General features: G+C 36.1%; 1 protein-coding gene across 3 annotated transcripts in view; it reads left to right on the plus strand.

Annotated features, from left to right (window-relative positions):
• Window positions 1-21,214, plus strand: part of LOC135693636 (intermembrane lipid transfer protein VPS13A) — a 72,031-nt gene that overhangs the window by 27,632 nt on the left and 23,185 nt on the right. Inside the window, exons 31-63 of one of the 3 annotated variants that reach the window (XM_089111647.1) lie at window positions 512-654; window positions 1,426-1,524; window positions 2,177-2,477; window positions 3,378-3,431; window positions 3,815-3,963; window positions 4,643-4,776; window positions 5,083-5,202; window positions 5,394-5,445; window positions 6,266-6,317; window positions 6,819-6,986; window positions 7,553-7,633; window positions 8,306-8,541; window positions 8,861-9,008; window positions 9,216-9,300; window positions 9,982-10,071; window positions 10,382-10,491; window positions 10,919-11,091; window positions 11,734-12,187; window positions 12,665-12,787; window positions 13,589-13,741; window positions 14,177-14,270; window positions 14,566-15,009; window positions 15,342-15,573; window positions 16,460-16,593; window positions 17,224-17,604; window positions 17,851-17,894; window positions 18,223-18,342; window positions 18,459-18,584; window positions 18,779-18,961; window positions 19,272-19,352; window positions 19,460-19,501; window positions 20,523-20,666; window positions 20,906-20,983. In XM_089111647.1, coding sequence (XP_088967773.1) covers window positions 512-654; window positions 1,426-1,524; window positions 2,177-2,477; window positions 3,378-3,431; window positions 3,815-3,963; window positions 4,643-4,776; window positions 5,083-5,202; window positions 5,394-5,445; window positions 6,266-6,317; window positions 6,819-6,986; window positions 7,553-7,633; window positions 8,306-8,541; window positions 8,861-9,008; window positions 9,216-9,300; window positions 9,982-10,071; window positions 10,382-10,491; window positions 10,919-11,091; window positions 11,734-12,187; window positions 12,665-12,787; window positions 13,589-13,741; window positions 14,177-14,270; window positions 14,566-15,009; window positions 15,342-15,573; window positions 16,460-16,593; window positions 17,224-17,604; window positions 17,851-17,894; window positions 18,223-18,342; window positions 18,459-18,584; window positions 18,779-18,961; window positions 19,272-19,352; window positions 19,460-19,501; window positions 20,523-20,666; window positions 20,906-20,983 — 5,028 coding nt within the window. The remainder of the gene's footprint in view (window positions 1-511; window positions 655-1,425; window positions 1,525-2,176; window positions 2,478-3,377; window positions 3,432-3,814; window positions 3,964-4,642; window positions 4,777-5,082; window positions 5,203-5,393; window positions 5,446-6,265; window positions 6,318-6,818; window positions 6,987-7,552; window positions 7,634-8,305; window positions 8,542-8,860; window positions 9,009-9,215; window positions 9,301-9,981; window positions 10,072-10,381; window positions 10,492-10,918; window positions 11,092-11,733; window positions 12,188-12,664; window positions 12,788-13,588; window positions 13,742-14,176; window positions 14,271-14,565; window positions 15,010-15,341; window positions 15,574-16,459; window positions 16,594-17,223; window positions 17,605-17,850; window positions 17,895-18,222; window positions 18,343-18,458; window positions 18,585-18,778; window positions 18,962-19,271; window positions 19,353-19,459; window positions 19,502-20,522; window positions 20,667-20,905; window positions 20,984-21,214) is intronic. The other 2 variants (XM_089111648.1, XM_089111649.1) reach the window with 2 other exon arrangements.

Consider the following 21,214-nt stretch of genomic DNA (forward strand, 5'->3'; position numbering starts at 1 on the left):
CTCTCGCTTGTTGTTGTCTAAAGGCTGAAGATAAAGCCTGGAAGCTATATTGGAGCTTGCAATAGAACAAGTTAAGTATGTGGTTCGATATGACGTTCTTCCACATGTCCGACACCTATGTTTAATTGTTAGTTGTTATGTTAATGTTATTTATTCAAAATGTTAATTTTTTTTTGCTCAGTAATTCTATATAACTTTTATTTCTGGTTTTGCTTGTATGCCAGTCAGTTGCTGTGAATGAAAACGAATTGAGTTGAATTAAATTGAATGAATTGAATTGAATCAAGTAATTATTGAGTGTGTTTGTACGTTTTCAACTAATGCATGCAGGTTTCATTTTTGCCTTGTTTTTCAGCCCTCAGCAATAGGTTTCATCTTACAGATTTCATCTTTGCCTTGTTTTTCAGCCCTCAGCAATAGGTTTCATCTTACAGATTTCATCTTTGCCTTGTTTTTCAGCCCTCAGCAATAGGTTTCATCTTACAGATTTCATCTTTGCCTTGTTTTTCAGCCCTCAGCAATAGGCCATGTTGCTGCCGTTGATCTTGCTGCGCCGGATTCGCTTTTCAACTTTGACTCAGATGATGATGATGACGAAGAGAATATGGAATTCGGAACCCCGCCAGACAGCCCGATCACAAATATTCCTGAGAGGTAAACTTCAGTTCCAAAGAATTTATTTTCGATTCCATGTGCTGCTATTGGATAATCTCGTGGACGAGTTTATCGTTGCTGCTTTTATGTCATAAAAAGACTAAGAATAAATCCTTAAAAAATAAGACCATCTAACTTTAAGCTTATTTTTCTCCCAAAAAGTGGCACCCATCAAAGATTTTACACATTATTTGGAGGCATTGGTTGTTCTCTCTCTGTCTTCTGGACCAGTCTAACTCTAGCACTATAAACATTTAACTTATCCATTAGGAAGCCTCTTCTCATCTTGCGAGAAAATTGGGAATTTAGATATCAAGAATTCGCTCTACGTTGCTGAAACTCCCTGTTAAATTCTAAAGATAAATTGTAAGGCAACTCTAGTAGGGTATTTCTTAACACCAGTGCCATATTTTTCTTCCCAAACATCTACTTATTTCTGATATTCAAACTTGATCAAACTTCGAACTAGAGAGTTACTAATTGTTTCGTAAGCAATAATTTATGTTTTATGATCCCCTTGAAACGTAAATAGAAATTGATGATTATCGTAAAAATGTCTTTAAAAATGAGTTAATAACATGTTTATCGTGACTATCATGGTTTTAATGATACTATACAAATTGATAAATATTTTGTAATATAAAAAACAGGGATAAATACATTAAATTTTAGTGCCCCTGTAAAGATGAACTGCACTTAAATAAGCACAAAAAATTAAATGCAAGAAAATAAATATATATGACAAAATTGTAAATAAAATTGCCATTTTAGCAGCATTGAAAGAACTTGTGACAAATTCCAGTTTATATTTGAAAGAGAAACATCCGAAGAAAGTTATTATTCAACGCCACCAGAGTCACCAAAGGGAAGGTAATAAATCAGAGAATTAGCGTGTACCTCTGCGTTTTCTCAGTTACTCGCGTGCATTGAATGGTACAACAACACGCTAATTCATGTGATCCGAATCAAGTTGACTCGTGTTGATCCGAGTCATGTACAGGCGGGTTTCCATTTGATTTGCTCTTGTTGCATGGCTGAGGCTCAATTTTCTTTGTCATTGCAAGTGTGAAACTGCTTGCAAAAGTATTCACATCGGTTCATATACTAAGGGACTGGGTTAAACTCTTGTAGTTGGCCGTTTTGCCGATTCAATATTCGTGCTGCTGGGGCAAATTAAATGGAAATCCACCTTATATGGAGATCCACCTTATAACCATCTTTTGGGTCAGAGTTTCTGTTCATTGTAGTTATTTAGCCATTAACTGGGCTCCACATTTGAGTTTCTTAGCCTGAATTAAGTTTGTATTTTTGCTAGAGATGCACGTAATTTGGTTGAGCAAAGCACGATTTGTTCTGTTTACATGCAAAGAAGCTACCTTTCCTAAGCAGACCGGATTATTCTCGTTTATTTGGTTTGCTATTCCGGAATGTGGTGTTTTAAGATAAAGATGGTTTTTGGCGCTATTTCGAGTAAGGAAGATATTGATGTTTAGTTTGTTATAATTGTCTTTGTCGTTTTCAGCGTTGGTCCAACATTCGATGCCAGCATAGCAAACCAAGTCAAGCTGGACGTAGATTTCACTGTGAAGAAAATCAAGCTAGATATAGGCATGTCTGATTTGTTCAGAGACTTTGTTCCTTGTTTAAGCTTTGTTATTGATGACATTGAGAGTCAAGTGAAGATATGTCGATGGGATTTGGTTGCCCACGCTGCTATACGGAGACTGCTTTTAAGGGAAATGACTCAAGGAATTGATGGTGGACCAATCGAACTTCTTAGCACGCCAGAAGACAGTCATCTGCTCAAAGTTACGTACAGACAGGTGGGTCGCTTTTTACGTATCACTAGAATTTCAACGCTTAAGGTTTTCAGTCGTCTTTAACAACTATGGTTAATATTGCCTTCTGCATCCGCAGTTTCATTGCATCGATGCTATATCTAAGTATGGTGTCCTGAGTCAGGTCTGTGCTATGTCACTTTCAGCTTTTCATCTCTTCTCTTCAATCTTCTTCTGACTTTATCAGTTTTATACATAAGAAATGCTACGGATTTAACAATAAAAAAAGCAGAAAATTACAAGAAGGTGATCTTGAGGAACCTTTGAAGATATTCAAGTCTTAGTAGACAATTATTGCTAAACTGCTTTATTTTTTCAGTTCTCTCAAAATGTTGCTTTTCATTTGACAGTCTGCTGCGAAATGCAAGCTCGACATTTTGTATAAATCTTATTTAAAACTAAACTTGGCTCCTTTTGCCCCAGACAATTACGAAAACAGGCATCTGATAACAAATAAAACACGAGGTAAAAGCTGCAAATGCCCGAAGAATGAAACATTTTGTGTTTATATACATAATTAAATGTAAATGAAATACAATAGACATAATATAAAACAAAACTTCTCTGGCTATGAGCTGTCGATTCCAAAAGAGGCCAACACAGTGTACTCATTCTTCGTAGAAAAAAAACGTTTTTTGCCTCCCCGCCCACCCAAGTGCTAAGTTGGGTGGGATATTTTCCGCTATCTTTTTGTATTTGCGGTATTTCGTGCCATTTTCAAGTGCTAAGTGTTTTTAAGTGTTTTTAAGTGTTTTTAAGTGTTTTTAAGTGTTTTTAAGTGTTTTTAAGTGTTTTTAAGTGTGATTTGTGTTTCAACTTTCCAAGATACAAGTCATTATCTGGTTAATTTTTACCCTGTCTTTCTAATTCCCTATTTTTCACTAGTGCTTTTTCAATGGAATGGTAACGCTTGGTCCCAACTGGGTGTTTACTGATGAGGTTCGTTTTCCTTCTTTTATTCTTCGTTTTTGTCAGTAGTATATCTGTATCCACAATCCCTTTTCCCAAGCCTCAAAGTTTCAGTCCTTTTCTTGGAGCCCTAAATATTCTCAGGATTTTCAACAATAAATAGGCGAAGATAAAAATTGACCCACAGCCCGCGAAATTATCGATTAATTAGTCATCCCCAAGTTACTTTTTCGATGAGAGAATATCTTTGTTTGAAAGTACAGATTTAAGGAATTTGCATACATAGTCTTGTTTGTCGTGCCTGAAAACCCTCTTTTGCTAATTATCCCATCGCACCGCACCTCATAACATAGCAGCTGTATCTCCTTTGTTGTTGACTCGTCTTTTTTACCTTAAATTGTGCTTTCATGCAGGCACACAGAGCAATGCTGCACTATCGAGATGAATTTGAGTCGACAGAACAAATCATAAACATCAATTTTGCAATGGTTCACGTGATTCTTCACCAAGAGGCTCTATTGAAGGCAATGGATCTCATGAACCGAATTAGTACGAGTTTTGAGTGAGTGTCATCGCTAGTTTAGTTGCCTATCAAATTGCCATCGATTTTTCCATCCGTATTTTCTCAGTATATTTCAATTACATCTCAAAGTATCGCCTTACATGAAAATGTTTGCAAATCAAACAGCCAACTTGCAATGTGTAGTTGCATTGTCGTTGAAGTAATATGACTAGGAAATAAATGAATTACTTTTTACCGTTCTGTCATAAAGTGCTCTATGTCGTATAGGCAGGGCTGTACACGCTTTTGGGTGTGTAGAACAGGACAGCCTATTTAGTGAATAAGAAAGTATTCTGACATTATTCTTTTACCTGACATGAAGCTCTCATTTAAAATTCTCTTGTAAAAAATCATCAAAGAAAATACAATGCCTGCCAAAAGTCTTTGAATACTGACGTCAGTTTCCAAGGTCAAAATCAATCATCTCCCTTTCCCCTACAGAACAATGTTGGTTTACTATGAAACGGGTTAGGATTTTAAGAAGCACTTTCTTTTGCGCTTCTTTTATGATATTCTCTAAATTATCAATATTGTTTTAGTGGGAAGGGGGCGGAAATAGTAATTTTTTTCGGGGAAGGAATGAAAGATATCAAATGCAATGCAAATTGCTTGGTGCTCCAAGTACTTTTGGCAGGCATTGTAGCTCTTAGGTGTTGTTTTTACGTTTCATTTGCTCTAGATCTATGGAGGTTAAAGCTCAGGTTGAGGCTATCACATCAAAGACAGAAGCTCTTATTGGCGAGCAAGACGAAGCACCTCTTGATAGAAGCCGGTCTACGATCGATAAAGCAAACCAGTTGCAAGATGCTATAGGTTTGAGTTCTTCTTTGAATTTATCTGTCAAAAGAGCATATTTATAGTTAATGCATACTGAAGTCTCTCTAAAGCCATCTCTCAAATGATGCTCAAGTCACGCCCTAGGATTAACATGGATGCAACTTTTGTGCCCCAATCACATTCATAATGATATAAGAGATTTGAATGTATGCTATTCCCACTATTTTTTCCAATGTTTTTGCGACGAGAGACGTGTGAATCGCGGTTCCATTGAGAACGATTGTCCGTCTAAATTGGTCTGGTTTCTCGCTCTGTGGTGCAAAATCTTGTTTTTCATTGTAGCTTTAAAGAAAAAGATGGGGGTTACAAATGAGCTGCTTATTCGTGTAAATGCGGAGATGGAGGGTGTTGATCTGCAGATCTGCTCAGCCAAGACAAATCTTGCAAAAGCGTACTTCAAAGGTAACAGCTCACTATTCTCACATGGCCAATAATTTTCTCGATATTTTCCTCATTTTCCTCCAGCACTGTACTCTTTCCTTGCAGTATCTTTTCTGGCCTACAAAACTCATCCAGCAATCTACTTAATTGCGCGATGCCAGCTTTCCACAAAGATCAATACTGAAATCACATATTTATAATTTTCTTTTCAGGCCTTTCGTCCAGGGTAGAAATGCAATCAAACAAAACACAAATCCAAGCGAGGTAGAACAGATCGCTCAACTCCTTTGTAGAGTTCCGTAGAGACTGTTAGAGAGTTCCAAAGCGTTGATGGCACAACAAACATTTTAGAATTTTTGAATTTGGACTGTTTACTTATAAAGGCATTATTAAATAGGTATTAAATGAGGCACCTCTAAATGTACAAAATCATTTAATTGCGAACACAGCATCTTTCCCTATCAAATTATTCATTTGGTCTTGGTTCTAAAAATCTACGGAACATGTCAAATCAACTGTAATCCATTTGCAAGTTTCAGTTTTTGTTCACTTGCCTCAACCAAATGTCATACGAAAACAGTCTCTAGAAACATTAGGCATTTACAAACTGTAATCCTGAAGTTTTTCGAAGTGAAAAAGCTTTTCTATTAAAGAATAGTTTTTGTTAAAAACAAAAATTGTTCTACAAAAATTCTAAAACATCCAAATCCCATTTCAAGAAATATCCAGAGAGTCCTCGGAGTCTAATCGTCCACATAGACCCATTTTTCTCTGTCATGTGTGAATTACTGAGATGCGAGAAAAGTCCCTGATAGTTTAAAAAGTCCTGAAACTGGATATATACTATATTTTTAGATAAAAATAAAAATTTTCTTATCTTATATTTTATCTTTCTTATCTTTTTGCTGTCAATTATTTAACATTCACTGGATGGGTACAACTTTCCATATTTTTGCTACACACGTATTTTTGTAAAATGTTTTTTCATACATGTTGCGAATTAGAAAATATATTTTTTTAAATTTAAGATATCAAATTCAAAATATTAAAGTGATTTTAACTGAAACTGTGTTTTGTCGTTAAGGATGAAAGATCTTCAAGTTCTGGATTGTTCAGAAGAAACAGTTTATCACCAAGTGAGTTTAAATCAACTGGTCTGCGATTCGTTCTCATAGAATGTTCTTCGTGCACTGGCTTTCTGTCATTAAAAACTGCTTTTGTCTCAAATTATGAACCAAGATGGGGGCTATAATAATATAATAATAATAATAATAAATAATTTGTTTAAAGTTGGCGTACTAAATGAACGTCTGATAGCTATAAAGAAGCTAATTAAGGCCAACTATCTATAAAGAATTAGGTGTCTGTAGCCTTTTGTTTGTGAAATATTTGCATTTAGAGCTAATTTTCTAATAGAACATCATAGAAGTTTAATTTAGGCCATGTTTAAATATTATTTTATGAATGGCCAAAGTCATATTTGGACAGTCCTGATACCGTACTTACTCGAAGAAGTGCCTTATTTTGATGAACGCCAGTTACAATTATCGCTGAGTGTTCAATTCTTACCAACTCTTTTAACTAAATGACTTTTGAACTTCACCGTCTTGTTAAAATTGGCTTGTAATCGGTCATAGATAATCTTCATGGACAACGAGGAAGTTTTTGATTTGGAGCTGGTAATGTTTAATGATGCTACGAAAGACGCAAATATCAGCAATATGGATGCTGTTGATTTGTCGCTGCGGCTCATCATAGGAAGAATGAAAGGAGTTTACCTTCATCGTTTTGTCATGGAGCTCATGGTGAGTTTTTCTAGCTAGCATACAACTGTAATGCTTCTTTCGGTATCTTAATGTCATGTAGCTCACGGTGAATTTGTTCCAATATGTTTTTAACTATCAGACTTGCTGCCAAATTTTCATGTCTTTTGTTATCATATAAAACATTGTACTTTGAAAGAAAACAAGCTAATGAGTTGCTCGTGGATTTTCGAGTCTGAATTTGAAAATAGGCCTATCGGTCACGAAAGGTTTTATGAATAAGGGCTATAAGCTGTTCCTTAACCAGTCAGCTTCCTCGCTAATTTCTTGATAAAACGCTTTTTTAATCTACCATGTTTTTAATCTACCATGTTAAGAGTCTACCATGTTTAATTTCGCTTGTGTCATCAGGAGTAAAAAAAGTCATTTTTAAGGCCAAGAAACGACGAAAACATTTAGCTTAGGATTCAAAAGCTGTTATTGTTCTGCAGCCATCAGATGTTGATCAATAAGTAACAGATCGACACATGATTTTTTTTAAAGCAATTTGTATCAATCCGTGCCGAATTTTGCTGCAAAAAGCTTATTAGTAATTTTCTGAATTTCAGGTGTTTTTGGACAACTTTCAAATTTCCCAGCAAGCAGCAGACAAGGCACGCCAAGTTGCTGTTGAATCTACTGCTGCAGCTGTAAGTTCTTCAACACATATGTTGTTTGTTTTCAGATTGTTTATTTATTTGTTTGTTTGTTTCTTCGTTTCTATTCAAGCATCGGAATTCATTTTTGAATCCAGATACCTGAGTTACACGGGGACCACTTTGGTCTGTTCCTTTAAGAGCTCAATACAATTTTTGATTTAGAATAAAACTGTATACGGAAAGAGAGAGCTAATGATATCAACGATGTTTCGAGCATTTCCCATTATCAAGCGAAGACAGAAAGCTATAACAGAATACAAAGCTTAAAAAGAAGGTGACCAGTCGACAGATAGAAATAGACTTAAATATTTTCCGGATTAGTTCATGTGCTGCATGTGATCAGTCCCACCCAATTCAGACCCTGTTCAACGGGAACTGTTTGACACGATTCTAATAGTTTTTGGGCATCCAAACAGAGTTCTTTGGCTTTTTATGACAGAATCTAGATGAATCTTTTACCTATTTCCTGGTTTGATCAGACTGTTTTGGTTTTTCTGAATTTCATTCGAATTCCTCAGGAATTATTCCTGTACACACATGCATGTAGCTATGGCTTTGATAAAATCAGGCTTTCTATAATCAGCCCAAGTCTATCAGTTCTAGAGATTAGCAAAAATTTTCTGTTCGATATCAAAATCTCTGTCATTATCTTTGTTTTTCAAGGTTGCCAGTATAAGAGAATACGGGTCTCGAAACAAGCTGAACATAACCATCCAAGCCCCACTCATCATCGTTCCGGTGGATTCCTTATCAGAGCTTTGTCTTATGGTAGATCTTGGCCAGCTCAAAGTCTTCAACAAATTTTGCCTCGTGAGCACAAAATCAAGTCCACGAAGGTCAGCGGAACCGACAATAACGGACAGTATGGCTATCAAGTTGACAGAAATGAAATTGTCAAAGTAAGGCTTTCTTTCTTTCTTTCTTTCTTTCTTTTTTCTTTCTTTCTTTCTTTCTTTCTTTCTTTCTTTCTTTCTTTCTTTCTTTCTTTCTTTCTTTCTTTCTTTCTTTCTTTCTTTCTTTCTTTCTTTCTTTCTTTCTTTCTTTCTTTCTTTCTTTCTTTCTTTCTTTCTTTCTTTCTTTCTTTCTTTCTTTCTTTCTTTCTTTCTTTCTTTCTTTCTTTAATTCTGTGTACTAGAAGCATTCACTGTAAAATTTTTATGGTAGATAACTTACGAAAGCTTTCCTGCTTGTGGATGACATGCGAATCTTCTTTCATAGAGCTTTGGTCAAAAATGGCAAGGAGATCGTTGCGCAGCGGTTGCTTGTAGACCCTGTAACTTTGAACCTCGGTTTAATACGCAGCCTTAGTCCTTGGAACCATGAAGTCCCGGATATTGAAGTGCAGGGCTTCTTAAAGTCAGTTAAGGTGATTGAAAAGCTACTTATTACTTTGTGCTATCATATTTGTAATGTGTTGAGTGTCATATTTAGTTTAACTATTCCTATAAGATGCATTGCTGATTTGCTACATTTCGTGTTTATTGGCGAGTGTAATAATACGGAAAACTGAAAGTCTCTGAAACAAAGCAAACGAAATAAACTTTTTAATGTTGGATTGATGTTTATTTTTTAGATGACTGTAAGCGAAGAGGACTTGAGAGCAATTATGGAAGTACTGAATCACAATATGAAAGAAGGATTTGATTTGTGGGAGCAAGGTGAATTTGCCATATATTTTCATTGAATAACAGCCTTTCGTACAACCACTAGCTTTGTTATCTCTGCTATGGAAGGAAATATATATACCCAGTTGCGGATCGAAATATCCCTCTACTGTCTTCTTTTCTTCATTCAAACTATACTTGCCTCTCCTATCATTTCATTAATTTATCTTCCACTTTTTTTCATTATTCTCCTTAATTTTAAGAGCTTTGTTCGTATTCTTCCCTGTTTCTTGTTATTTCGTATAACCTCTCTTTTCTCCCCCTCTCAATGAATTGTCACCCTCAAGCAAGCACGTCTTTAACTTCATGTTAGTTTGTGCAAAATTATGATTTATGAAGACAGATATGTTTCTGTTACTTTTCAGTTTTATTTAAATTGTTGTTACTTTTCAGTGTTTTAATCAAATTTCAACTGATTCAATTTTATACACAAAGGACGAAGTTGTAATTTCTTGTTTCTGTCTATTTAAGTTTTCTTGCTAAAGTGCTGTCGGTTAATTTTGTTACTACTTTGTCATAGACGATTCATAATAAATTTTCATAGTTAACTGAAACCTTGTTTTAAGATCTTTAATGTAATCATTTTTATCGACTTCTTCTAGGTAAATGCTGTTATGATTTATTCAGGAGTACATATGTACTTAATTGTACTTATTGATAAATTTCATTTTGCAGATCAAAAGAAGAAAGGCAAATCTGAAACATTCAAAGAAGAGGATTCTGATAATGAAAGCCTTGAAGGAGTTGATTCGATTGAAAAATCTGGTAAAATGATTTAAGTGTTGTTAGAAAAGGTTTTTTATATAGGCCAGCTTTTGATTGATGATGTTTATTGGTGCCTGATGAAAAAGATTTATAGAGATTTTAGCCTAGGTAGACGTGTTTGAGGATGAAAAGAAAGGTTGGCATTAAAGAGATCCTATCGTGATCATTTGAATATTTGGTTTTCGCCACTATCTCACCTTCGCGTGATTTACTCTTGAAGAGAAGCTACAAATTGCTACCAAAAATATTTCTGCCTCTTTTGATGGTAATGAATTGATTAATCGTAACTTGCCCATAATCTTTACCTCAGCTACACAAGCGGACGGTGGAACACCTCCTACAGAAGTATGGCTGCAAACGAAGTTTACATTTGAAATCGAAAACGTTATTGCTGAAGTATACGTTAGGCCAGAAGACATGGTACATCTTTTGCTCAATGTTTAGTATTATTTGAGTTTTCAATGAATATGGTTATGCATTCTTCAGTAAGGAATTTAGTAAATTGCTGCACTTACTTTGGTAAACATCTGACAAATGTAGTAAATAAGGCCTAGTTCAGGCCTAGGTAATTTATTGAAACCAATGTTAATCAGAACCAACATGCTTAAAATTAGGCTTGTTTTTTATACTTTTTGAACCAATGAATCTGTTAAAGTCACTGGAAGCTTAGATTTTGAAGGATTTGAAGAAACTTGATACACATATCTTTAGGTTGGTACTGACTCGTTGTGAAAGCTAAATATTGTCATATTACCTAGCAAATTATCAATTTTTCACATATATTGAATAGAAACAGGATGATCATTATTTAATGGTATTGATTTTCTCTTTTATAATTTTATTTTAGTTAGATGGAGAGGAATTTATGGAGCGAAAGCCGGTGCATTGTTTAGGGACTTTTGTGATAGGCCATCTTGGTATAATTGGCAACATTCTATCCGACAGTGCGATGGCCTTATCTATTGTTTTAGACACATTGACTCTAGATGACAAACGGCCAAACAGAGATGGAGTCACGAGGTGATTAAGAGAACCAAAATGCTTAAAATAAGGGCTGTTTTTTGCATACTTTGTTTTGACCGAGCTTTTGCATCATTGTTATTTTAAAACGATTGCAGCAGACAACAATGATGGCATCTTCTAACAGAACAGATGAAACATTTTCATCAAAAAAATGATCAGATTATATGCCTCTTTAGTCGGAAATCGCCCACTGCGATGCAGTGGTAACAAGGAGTTGTCCCCAGCCCTCGATTTCTTGTTTGCCACTGACTTCTATTCTTTTCCAAGAGATTGCACAATCCTCTCTTCACTACCCTTTCATCCTGAGAGGCCTCATTCGCCCTCATTTTGTGTTCGCCTCATTATTTGTTTTAATATTATGTTCTAACAGCCTTTAAGGCCGGTTTCCACTTTATTCATTCCGGTTGTGCAACTTGGCGAAAGCTAATCAACAAACCAGCGAAATGAATTGATTTACTCAGCTAATGGTCGCTTATTCGAAGGAGGAGCTTCGCTCTCGACCGGCCAAAGAGAATCAAATGGAAACTGGCCTCTATACTTTTAGCATAGATTCTGATTTTCATGTAACTAGGTAGTGGTAATATTCTATTATGTCAATAGTTGTATTAACATATTGTATTAAATTGCTCTCATTTCTAGGATGATTGAGTACTACAAAAGCAAAACTTCAACACCATCTCACAAGGGCGAGAAACTGGTAGAATCTAAAGGAATTATGCTTGAACTTCAATACGAGATGAATGAAAAGCTTGACACGTCAATCAGTATAAATTTACAGAACCTCCTAATCATTCTGAATGTCGAATACATCATGGTTTTGACAAATGTTTTCTTGAATGCGATGCCTCAGCCAGGGGCGGTTGAGGAGGAGACAGACAAGCCTTCGTTACCGCCGACACCTACGCATTCTGTTGCTTTGGAGGAGCAAGGTGTCAAACCGGCTTTAGTTCCTGGATCACAGATTGCCTTGGCACCGGAAAAGGGGAGACTGGAACATTCTCCGGAAATGAAAGTCACAATCAATGTTAAAGATCCTCAAATTGTAATACTTGCAGATGCGCAGGACAAAAACACAAATGCATTGTTTTTGCATGTACGTGATGTTTTTGAGATTCTCTTCATGTTAATTTCTCTGAATTCGTATTTTTACAAACAACCAAATCTTTTTCCATCTAACTGATGTTCATGTCCCCTACAATTGGCAATGCTGGTACTGTAGGTGCCAAGAAATCCTCGGGCCATTTTATCTTGAAGAAAATAATATTCGCTACTTGGTCATATTTTACCAACAAGTATCTGTTCATGCTCTTTTAGTCTTTTTTTCAAACTTGCTTGACATCAAAGATCCAAACTCTCTAATACATGCTGCTAAATTACAAGTTGGCCAAGCAGCCACAAAATGGAATTTATTCAATCTTAAGCATCTAAGGCAAGTCTGTTTTTTGTAAAAGGGAATCACTACACGTGTGGATTTGTTGCGCCCCTCTACAGCACCTCAGCAAATATGCATACGTAATCAAAGGTCCCGCCAGTGCTTTTTCCTTTTTAAACATTTTATTTCCTTTTTAAGACGTTGGTAAACTTCACATATGTGGAAAAAACTGGACAGCAGCAGATGTATGGGGCGATATCGAACACCAAAGTGACATCAGCTGCTTTCCAGAAGGAAAAAAGGACAAAGACATCGTCGCAGGTCTGTGGGAAATCTTTTGTTTAAAATACAAGTATTTGGGTGAATATAAAGATAGTATCCAAAAAATCGAGAATATATCGCATCAGAAACCTTCCTTCCCAATAATTTTCATGTGACAAAATCCTGAAAAATTTTGAATAGGGCTTTAATTATCTGATAAAGATCTGTTATCAATTTTTGTATCAATATGATAACCTGAGCCCAGGGTAAATAAATTTATAGACCTGAATCCGTTCATTTAGAATATTAGTTTGACAAATTCTGCAGGAAGATGCTCAAAGATAAGGTGAACAGAAGACAGAAGGCCAAAGAAGACGGATCTTGTTCAATTGATACGATGAAATGGTTTAATTTCCCAACCAGTGACAAAATTTTCTACTTAAAATTGTCCCTAAATAGGTGTTCCAAGTTTTATAACGCATATGACAAATCTTCTTGAACAACTACCTTTCGTAATCCCTGCCTTGATGCTGGTCCCTCCTCTGCCCTACACCTTTGACTGTTACAACCAACAGTGCAGTTATCAACGGTCTTTGTTATTGTTATTTGACTCTCTTCAATCACATGAACTACGGTGGCTGTTCGGTCAAAACAAGGAACCAATCAAACGCGTTATTCTTCCTTCCACGTTGCGTAGTCATCACCTTTCCTTTAATACTGTGAGGAGTATCAAACAAGATGTGCTTTAGTATGCTTTGATTCCGCTACTCTATGTAATTGCTGAGTAGCTACAACGCATCGTGTTCTTCGTGCAATGCTCTATAATTGTGTATTTCAACATAAAATACCTTTTCCCATTAGGTGTTGCAGCTATCCAGTGTTAGCTTGTACAGCAATGCTCCGATTGGTGGCAAGCCGCACATGAACGTCAGCACAACCGTTCTCTTCATCAATTTATCTCCAGCTACAATCAAAACAGTTATGGCTTGCCTTACTGTTATATCCGAGCAACAGGTAATGTTCCTCCCTCTTATCGCTAGTTATTACGGAGACGTTCGATTAAACAAGGATCGACAATTCGTACCAAAGGGTGATAAAGTTAATCTTGTCCTTGATGTTTATGTGGCCGTTGTTTGACAGGGTCCGAGTTTCACACTTGATGCTATCATCAGGCAATTGTTTCTATGTCTGTAATGTTTAGAGCAGGCAACATGTAACTCCGTCTATACGGCGCCATATACAGAACAACATTCTGGTGATCTGATGATTTCTGTTTGCACCACTATGATGCTCTTGGACAGAAATTAGGCCCGTGACAGAAATGTGAACTGACTGTTTAATTAAATACTTCATTTATTATTGCCCTGTGCTTTTGGAGTGTTTAGTTTACAGCTTTGAAGTCTGGCAGTAAAATGATTTCATTTTCATATTTTAATTTGAAACAAATAGAACATCAAGGATTCGGAAAGCAAACATCGAGATTTGTCGAGATTGTGGGATATGGATGACATTAGAAGTTCCAAGAAATGGTACCTCGAGACAAGTATGTTTTTTATATCTTATAGATTAACAGGAAAGTGGTTTTTACAATCCATAAACCACAACACAGAGATCTCTGATCTTTGTATGTTCACCTGGCCTCTTTTTTATGAGAAAGATTCGTTATAATTTTATCCGATATGAACAACATAATTCAAGGAAGCTGAATCAAAGAAAAAAATTTGTAAACCCTTATCTATTTTAGTTTTAAATACTGTGTATTTCTTTGTTTGAACTTGTCCTTGCCCTGTAATCGGTCGATCGAGTGATTTGAGAACCTTGTTTCATCTATTCTTTAGCTGATGCAAACAAGCTTACACCCGGAAGTATGGTTTGGGCGCGGACAAAAAGCGGAGACTTTCAGCACGGATTTCTTTCTCAGAAAGATACTCACTTCAATGTTTACTTCTATCCGGAAGGGGAGCTTAAACACACTGTAAAAGACAATACTTCTGTGATTCTTGATAAGAAACCGGACGAAAGTCGAATAAGAGTCGGTTCTAATGTGCTCGCAGCTAATAAAGATAAGGGGAGGTTTGAGATTGCTAGGGTAAAGCAGATCTGGACGGGGAAGAAAAAGGGTGATGTAGAAACAACTGGAAAGGAGGTCAGTGAGCCTGGATGGGAGGACGTAGGGGAATCACCAGAGACGACGAAATATCTTGTCAAATGCTACTTTGATAACAAAGAATATTGGAAGTCGGCGGCTGCATTGAGGCTTGTACCAAAACCAAACATCGAAGGTATGAAAATAATTTTGGTTTTTGAATTTACGAATACCGATTTGTAATTAACGTGGTGTAAAAGATTCAGCTATTCAAAAATTTAGGCCTTTTTTAAAAAATATTTTCAAAATTTAGTAGTCGATTAATAAAATTTTTGAAGGCTTCTAAGTTAGCATGATATAATAAGTGAATTTATAGTATAAGCTGGCGCTAGAAGTAATTGAATTCCAGTTTGGTTTAAAACTTATAAAGGTGAAGTCATATAAAATAAATATTTGCGAGCGTTCTGTATTTCCACAAATACCTATGAAATTTCCTATGAAATTAATCGTATCTGATTAACTTGACAGCTACACCCGGCGTTGGGTCGCTGGTTTTCGCCCGAATGAAGAATGGGTGCTACTGCCGAGGAAAGGTGACGTCACTACGCGAATTCCGCTGTCACGTGTATGTATTTGAACTGCAAGAAACGATGTCATACGACACAGATGACGTCACAGCAGTGATTTTTGCATTGCATCCGAGGCATGCCTATGTGCAGCGAGGAACTCGGGTTATTTGCTTCAAGCTCAAAGGAAAACAGTAAGTGAAACATTAATTGAGTGCTCTGCAAAAAGCCATTTACCGGACAGTGAAGTCGCCGGACACTTTCACGACAAGGAATCCTGTTCGTTGTATAGAAGTGTCTGCTGTTTGAAAAACTTTTACAATGTTTTAATAGCAGGAAGATATTGTTTCATTAAATTTGTTGAGTCCGTTATTTAGTGATGTCTGTTACACATTAGGATAAACTTTATAAAGGTATTGGAGCTCGAGGTTGGTGAATAGAATAAACTATTTAAAAATGATGGCCAGGCTCAATGTCATCGAAAATTTGACTTTTTGCCTTTGTAAGTGTTTTGAGCAAAAAAGACAAGCTCAACATTCACGCAAAATACAAGCTTGTACGAGCTCGTATTGCGCTTGTCTTTGTGTCTTTTCATACAATCTTTTCGTGATGAAGATAGACTGTTACAAAGATTTTCTTTTTTCAAAATTTTCTTCAAAATGGTTTAAGAATAGTTTCAGATTTTTTAACTTCTAAGAGTAGGCTCTAAGAACAAAAAATTGTTCAAGAATATGGAGGCAAAAGTAAGATTTTCTTTTAAAAAAGTGATTTTAAATATGTTTGTTAAGTCCACTGTTCACTTATGTTTGGTTTTTGGAGTGTGTTGCACAAATTCACTTAAAGTTTATACATGAACCATGACTATTTATTCTCCATGCATAATATTCCATGTGCTTACAAAAGTAGGTTTTTGCCTACAATCTACAAGCCTACAATCTACAAATTCACAAAGCCCTTCATGTTTGCAAATTAAACAATTCCTGTAACGAACTCCCTGTGTTAGCTTCTTCTGCTATTTCTGACGTTAGCCAATTTTCGTAGCTCGCCCCTGTTTACTCCCGATTTCTATTTACTTTGCAGGTACTTTCCGGGCAGGATTCAGTTGATACAAAGAAGCATGGAGGAGCCAATATATGTCGTAAAGTTTGATGACGGTGATTCATGTGGTGTTCTTATTGATCAAATGGTGTTGCTCCCAAAACAAAATGTTGACAGTAAGTGAAATCAGAAATCTCATGCTAGATTTAAATTAGACTATAATCAGGGGCGGACACTTAGTCAATTATTGGGGGAAAGGCAAGTCTATAGTTTTGATAAGATGACGTCACATTTTGCCATTGTTTTAGAACAAACGACCATTGTCCTCCAAAATATAGGGGGACCGCCTCCCTCGGCCCCCCAGGTGCCCATCACTGACTATAATTGGCTCCAAAGACTTTTCCGTAAACAGTTCGTTAATAAAGTTGAAAGTGATGCAGAATACACTTAAAGGCAGTCTGTCCCCTCAATGATTGGCTAATATGAACAGTAGGTCTTCCCGCCTTAACGGATTTGGCTGGCCTAGCTGCGGTAGTGGAAGACATTTGAAACTGCGAGCAAAAGCTATCGGGAATGGCAATAAGATTTAATTACTGGAATTGACTGATGATAACGAAAGCATTTCCTTTCGCTGTTGACATACAGGATCTGTCGCAAAAACAAAACAGGGAACAAAATTTTAGCAGGGCCTGCATCAGGGTCAATTTTGTACATGCTGTTGTCTGCTTGAATTCAAAGTATGCCAGTTTTTCCTGCAGTTTTAAGTTAAACTAAGTCATCATAATGTATTTCTTTTTATCTCAAAGTTGTACCAAACCAAGGCTGTTATGTATATGCCAAAGTGCCATCATCTCAGTCCAGTTACGAGAAAGGTGTTGTATGCGAGAAAAATCTAAAGAAAATAACAGTAAAAATGCTGAACGGAAAGAAACAAGTTTATAACCTCCGTAAATTTGACGCTGTTGTGTGGAACGTAGAGCCGAAGCCGACCGATCTGCGAATAGGGTCTTTGGTGATTTCATCCGATGAAGAGCATGGCAGAGAGCAGGTTATGATCCTCGGTCGTATCAGGGAAATTAAAACAAATCTGAGAAAACGCACAACATATCTAGTAGACCGGTTTGACGAAACATCCATCATTACAACTCTGTCTAAGATAAGGGTTGTGCCTGAAGGAGACCAGACTGGTACGTCACATTCGTAGCTTGATCTTTTTTAAATGGTTTTATTTATATGGAATTTGCAATTTTTTCAACATCAAGTTTTCCTTTTCCATAATCAAACTTCTGCTTTGTGTGTTCATTGCAATATGATTACGTGAAAATTACCGTCATTTGCAGTAATGATTTTAAAACGTATGCATTGCTGAAGATTTGAATAAGCCCGAATGTTACAGAGACGATTTGATTTTACTTGTGGTTTTTAATTTCAAGATGGATCGACAGATGACCTGGTTGATACAGTACGGATAGAGCAGGTTGGTTTATGATCAGCACATTATAATTCTCTGCTTATATTTCGGTCAATGTTTTGTTTGGAAGTAGAAATTGTAGTGGAAAAGTGTAAAGGACAGAGTTTGTGGATCTAAAATGATTTGCAGGACGTCAAATTGACCATTTTTATAGAGAAATGTTTTGATATTTTTAATATGCATTATTTGTTGAAGACTTTAAATAGATATAAAAAATAGATTAAGGCAAGAAAAAAAAATTAATATGTGAAAAGTAAATGGTCAAGAAACATAGTATTGCAACATCAAAACTTATTTATGAAGTATTTATGACATTGCACCTTATTTTTTGCAGCTAATTCTTGAAACTGAAGGAGTCGTTTTGAAAATTGAAGGCTACTTGGGCGGACAGTTGACGCCGCTGTTGAGCATGGACACAAGAATGCAAGCGAATATAAGAAACTGGTCATCGAATGTAAGTAATTCGGCATCTCCTGTATGTATCGATTTTGTTTCTTGTGGATCTCATTTTTTGCCGGTAGAGTGAAAGGAATTCTTATTTCTTAAATATTTGTTTTTTTATTGATGCAGATTTGCCTGAACATCTCTCTGAACCTCGAAGCATCGTATTTCAACGAAAAGGTTGCCGAATGGGAGCCTTTGATTGAGCCAATTCCTGATGACAGTTCTCAGAGGCCAATGGAGCTTGAGATTTCTGTAAGTGTTGTTTCAGATTCTTGCAATATCACCTATTAGCTGTGTTCAGTTGCATTGAATTGTAAGAATCACAGGACTTCAAACCCTTTTTGTTTATTTGCTAACAGCCAACCATTCATATATTAGTAAAATTTGTCAAGGAGGTTAAGGATGACTATGTCGTTTAACAGTTTTGTGACGTTTCTTTTATGCAGTACCTTACCCATGGAGATGACACAGAAGACGGGAATGGATTAGAGGCTGACGTTGAAAAGGACGACGAGGCTGATGAAATTGACATACAAGTTCCCATGACAACATTGAAGGTTGATGCAAAGGACCCGCTGGAACTTACAATAACAAAAACCAGTTTAGGCCTTTTGCAAAATTTAGGCCAGGTGAAATTTTACTTGAATAAAATAAAAATGCTGTTTTGATATTCCTACCTTAGTAGGATTCCTGTCATTCTGTAAAATCTGAAATATATCTTACTGAGGATTGAAGTTTTGAAAATGTTTTGAAAAAGTTTCGAGAATTCGGAGTGGATAGTGGCAAGACATATGTTGCGATATTGACCCAGGGAAACCTCCCTTCTTCCTGAAGTAAGCTGTTTAGCTTATTTGTCAATTCAGTTGCGAATGCATTCTTGCTGACAATAATTCATTTCACGTATCAGTTTTTATTTTTCAAAATTTCCTTCCTTTATAGGTTTTCAGTAAAGCTGTTTATGAAGAGGAAGCTTCGACTGAGATTGGCGCTGAGAAATCTCCTTTCGTCGTTTACAACATGGTAACTTGCTCTTTAAAAGTATTACTGCCTTCAATTCTTATTCAGAACTCGTTAGAATGTGCATGCAAAATGAAGCATGAACCCTAACATACTTTTATTCTTTGCAGCTTGGCAAAGATGTTCTCATTCGGACTGAAGAAGTTCTTATGGTATTTATCTTTTTATATTTCATTCTGCTTGCATTTTTTATTGATTTTCCTCATAATGTGTCTACATAATGTTTATATTTTTCTGTTAGTTTTTTAACTTGTTTGTTCGTTCGTTCGTTCGTTTGTTTCTTTGTTTGTTTGTTTGTTTGTTTGTTTGTTTGTTTGTTTGTTTGTTTGGATATTTTCATTTATTTTCATTCAAGTCTAAAGGTAGGATCGAAAAGACTAAATGCCTCCCTTACCGGACATTTTCCTGACCCTTCCTGCTAATAATAATAATGCCGGACATTTGATGATTCTTGAATACAATTGAATCTAGGCAATTTCTGTCTTCGTCAATTTATAAAGGCGGAGTCCTCAATAGCAGTTGTTGTTGAGATCTGTGACCATCCACCAAATAATCCACAGACCTGTCAACCCTCCCGGTCCAGCCAGGAGACTCCCGGTTTTGACTGCTTTCTCCCGGTCTCCCGGTTTTTAAAATTTTTCTCCCGGTTTCAAAGATGTCTAGCAGAATGCCTAGGAAGATTCTTCACCGAATGTTCGATTGAACTGCGCATCTTATGCTTCAAAGACAGGTCCATTGTGTATGTTTTCTTTTTACAGAGGTATAATTAAGATATAATGGTCACATTGAATTGCACATGACAACAATTTTTTGTTAGTGCTTACTGATTGACAAAAATGCACTAAAAGTTATTATGAAGATACTTCTCATGATCACTTTTGTCATAAACTGTTTGCCGAGCACAACATTTTATCAGGTATATTTATTCCCTTAACAAATTACTGTGATCTCCCTGTTTTTGACCAAATCTCCCTGTTTTTCTTTAGGAAAATCTAAAAATTTGAAAATTTAAGGTTGACAGGTCTGAATCCATGACTTCCCATTTCAACAAAGTAGATTTCTCTTGCAATAGTACCGTGCCACCAATAATACAAATAGCTTTTTGTATTGAAAAGTGGCTACTCATTTATGTCACATTACCACAAGCTCGTTATGTCACATTTGTTCTTCCAGTGTGTTAATGGTCAGGAGAAAATGACATTGGAACATAATCAATCGGTCTCGTTGACTTTTAAGTCATCATTTTCAGATGTGTTCGCAAAATCAGGAAGAGTTTCCAAGTATGCCAAGGTTCCTGTTCCAACAATTACTGTCAAGGTAAACTTATATGTTACTGCTTGCAAGAATGACTAGTTTATGACAATTCATTACGGCTGCTGACAGCTTAAGAGTTTCATTTCTAATTGTGCCATTTCAGTAACTGACCAAACGTACCTTGACACTAAAGTCTATCGTTAGGTGACGATTTCGATCACTCTAATCGTTTCTTTGATCATAACAATCACACAATCATCCTACTGAATAAATGTTTTTAATACCATGTTTGTTATTTGCAGGTTGATGGATACCACGAAATCAAAGACATCGCGATCAAACGTCATCGCTCTATTTTGTATGATATTGTCCCATCAAACGTAAGCCTCAAATTAATTGCAATTTGAATTCTGAGAATACTATGTTGGTTATAGCATCTCACATTACTTAAATGCATATTGATTCCATCCAGACATGAATGCGGGGAATCAATCTTGTATAATGAAGCTTGAGTATTGCGTTTTAAGTTACTGACGTCATTTACATGCTAGTTTCAGACCCCTTTTGCTTGTAAAAAGTCAGTACCCTACTTGAAGAATAAGTCAAAAAAT

The sequence above is a fragment of the Rhopilema esculentum genome, chromosome 11, assembly GCF_057945365.1.
Source record: "Rhopilema esculentum isolate cy_ngs chromosome 11, ASM5794536v1, whole genome shotgun sequence".
Lineage (NCBI taxonomy): Eukaryota > Metazoa > Cnidaria > Scyphozoa > Rhizostomeae > Rhizostomatidae > Rhopilema > Rhopilema esculentum.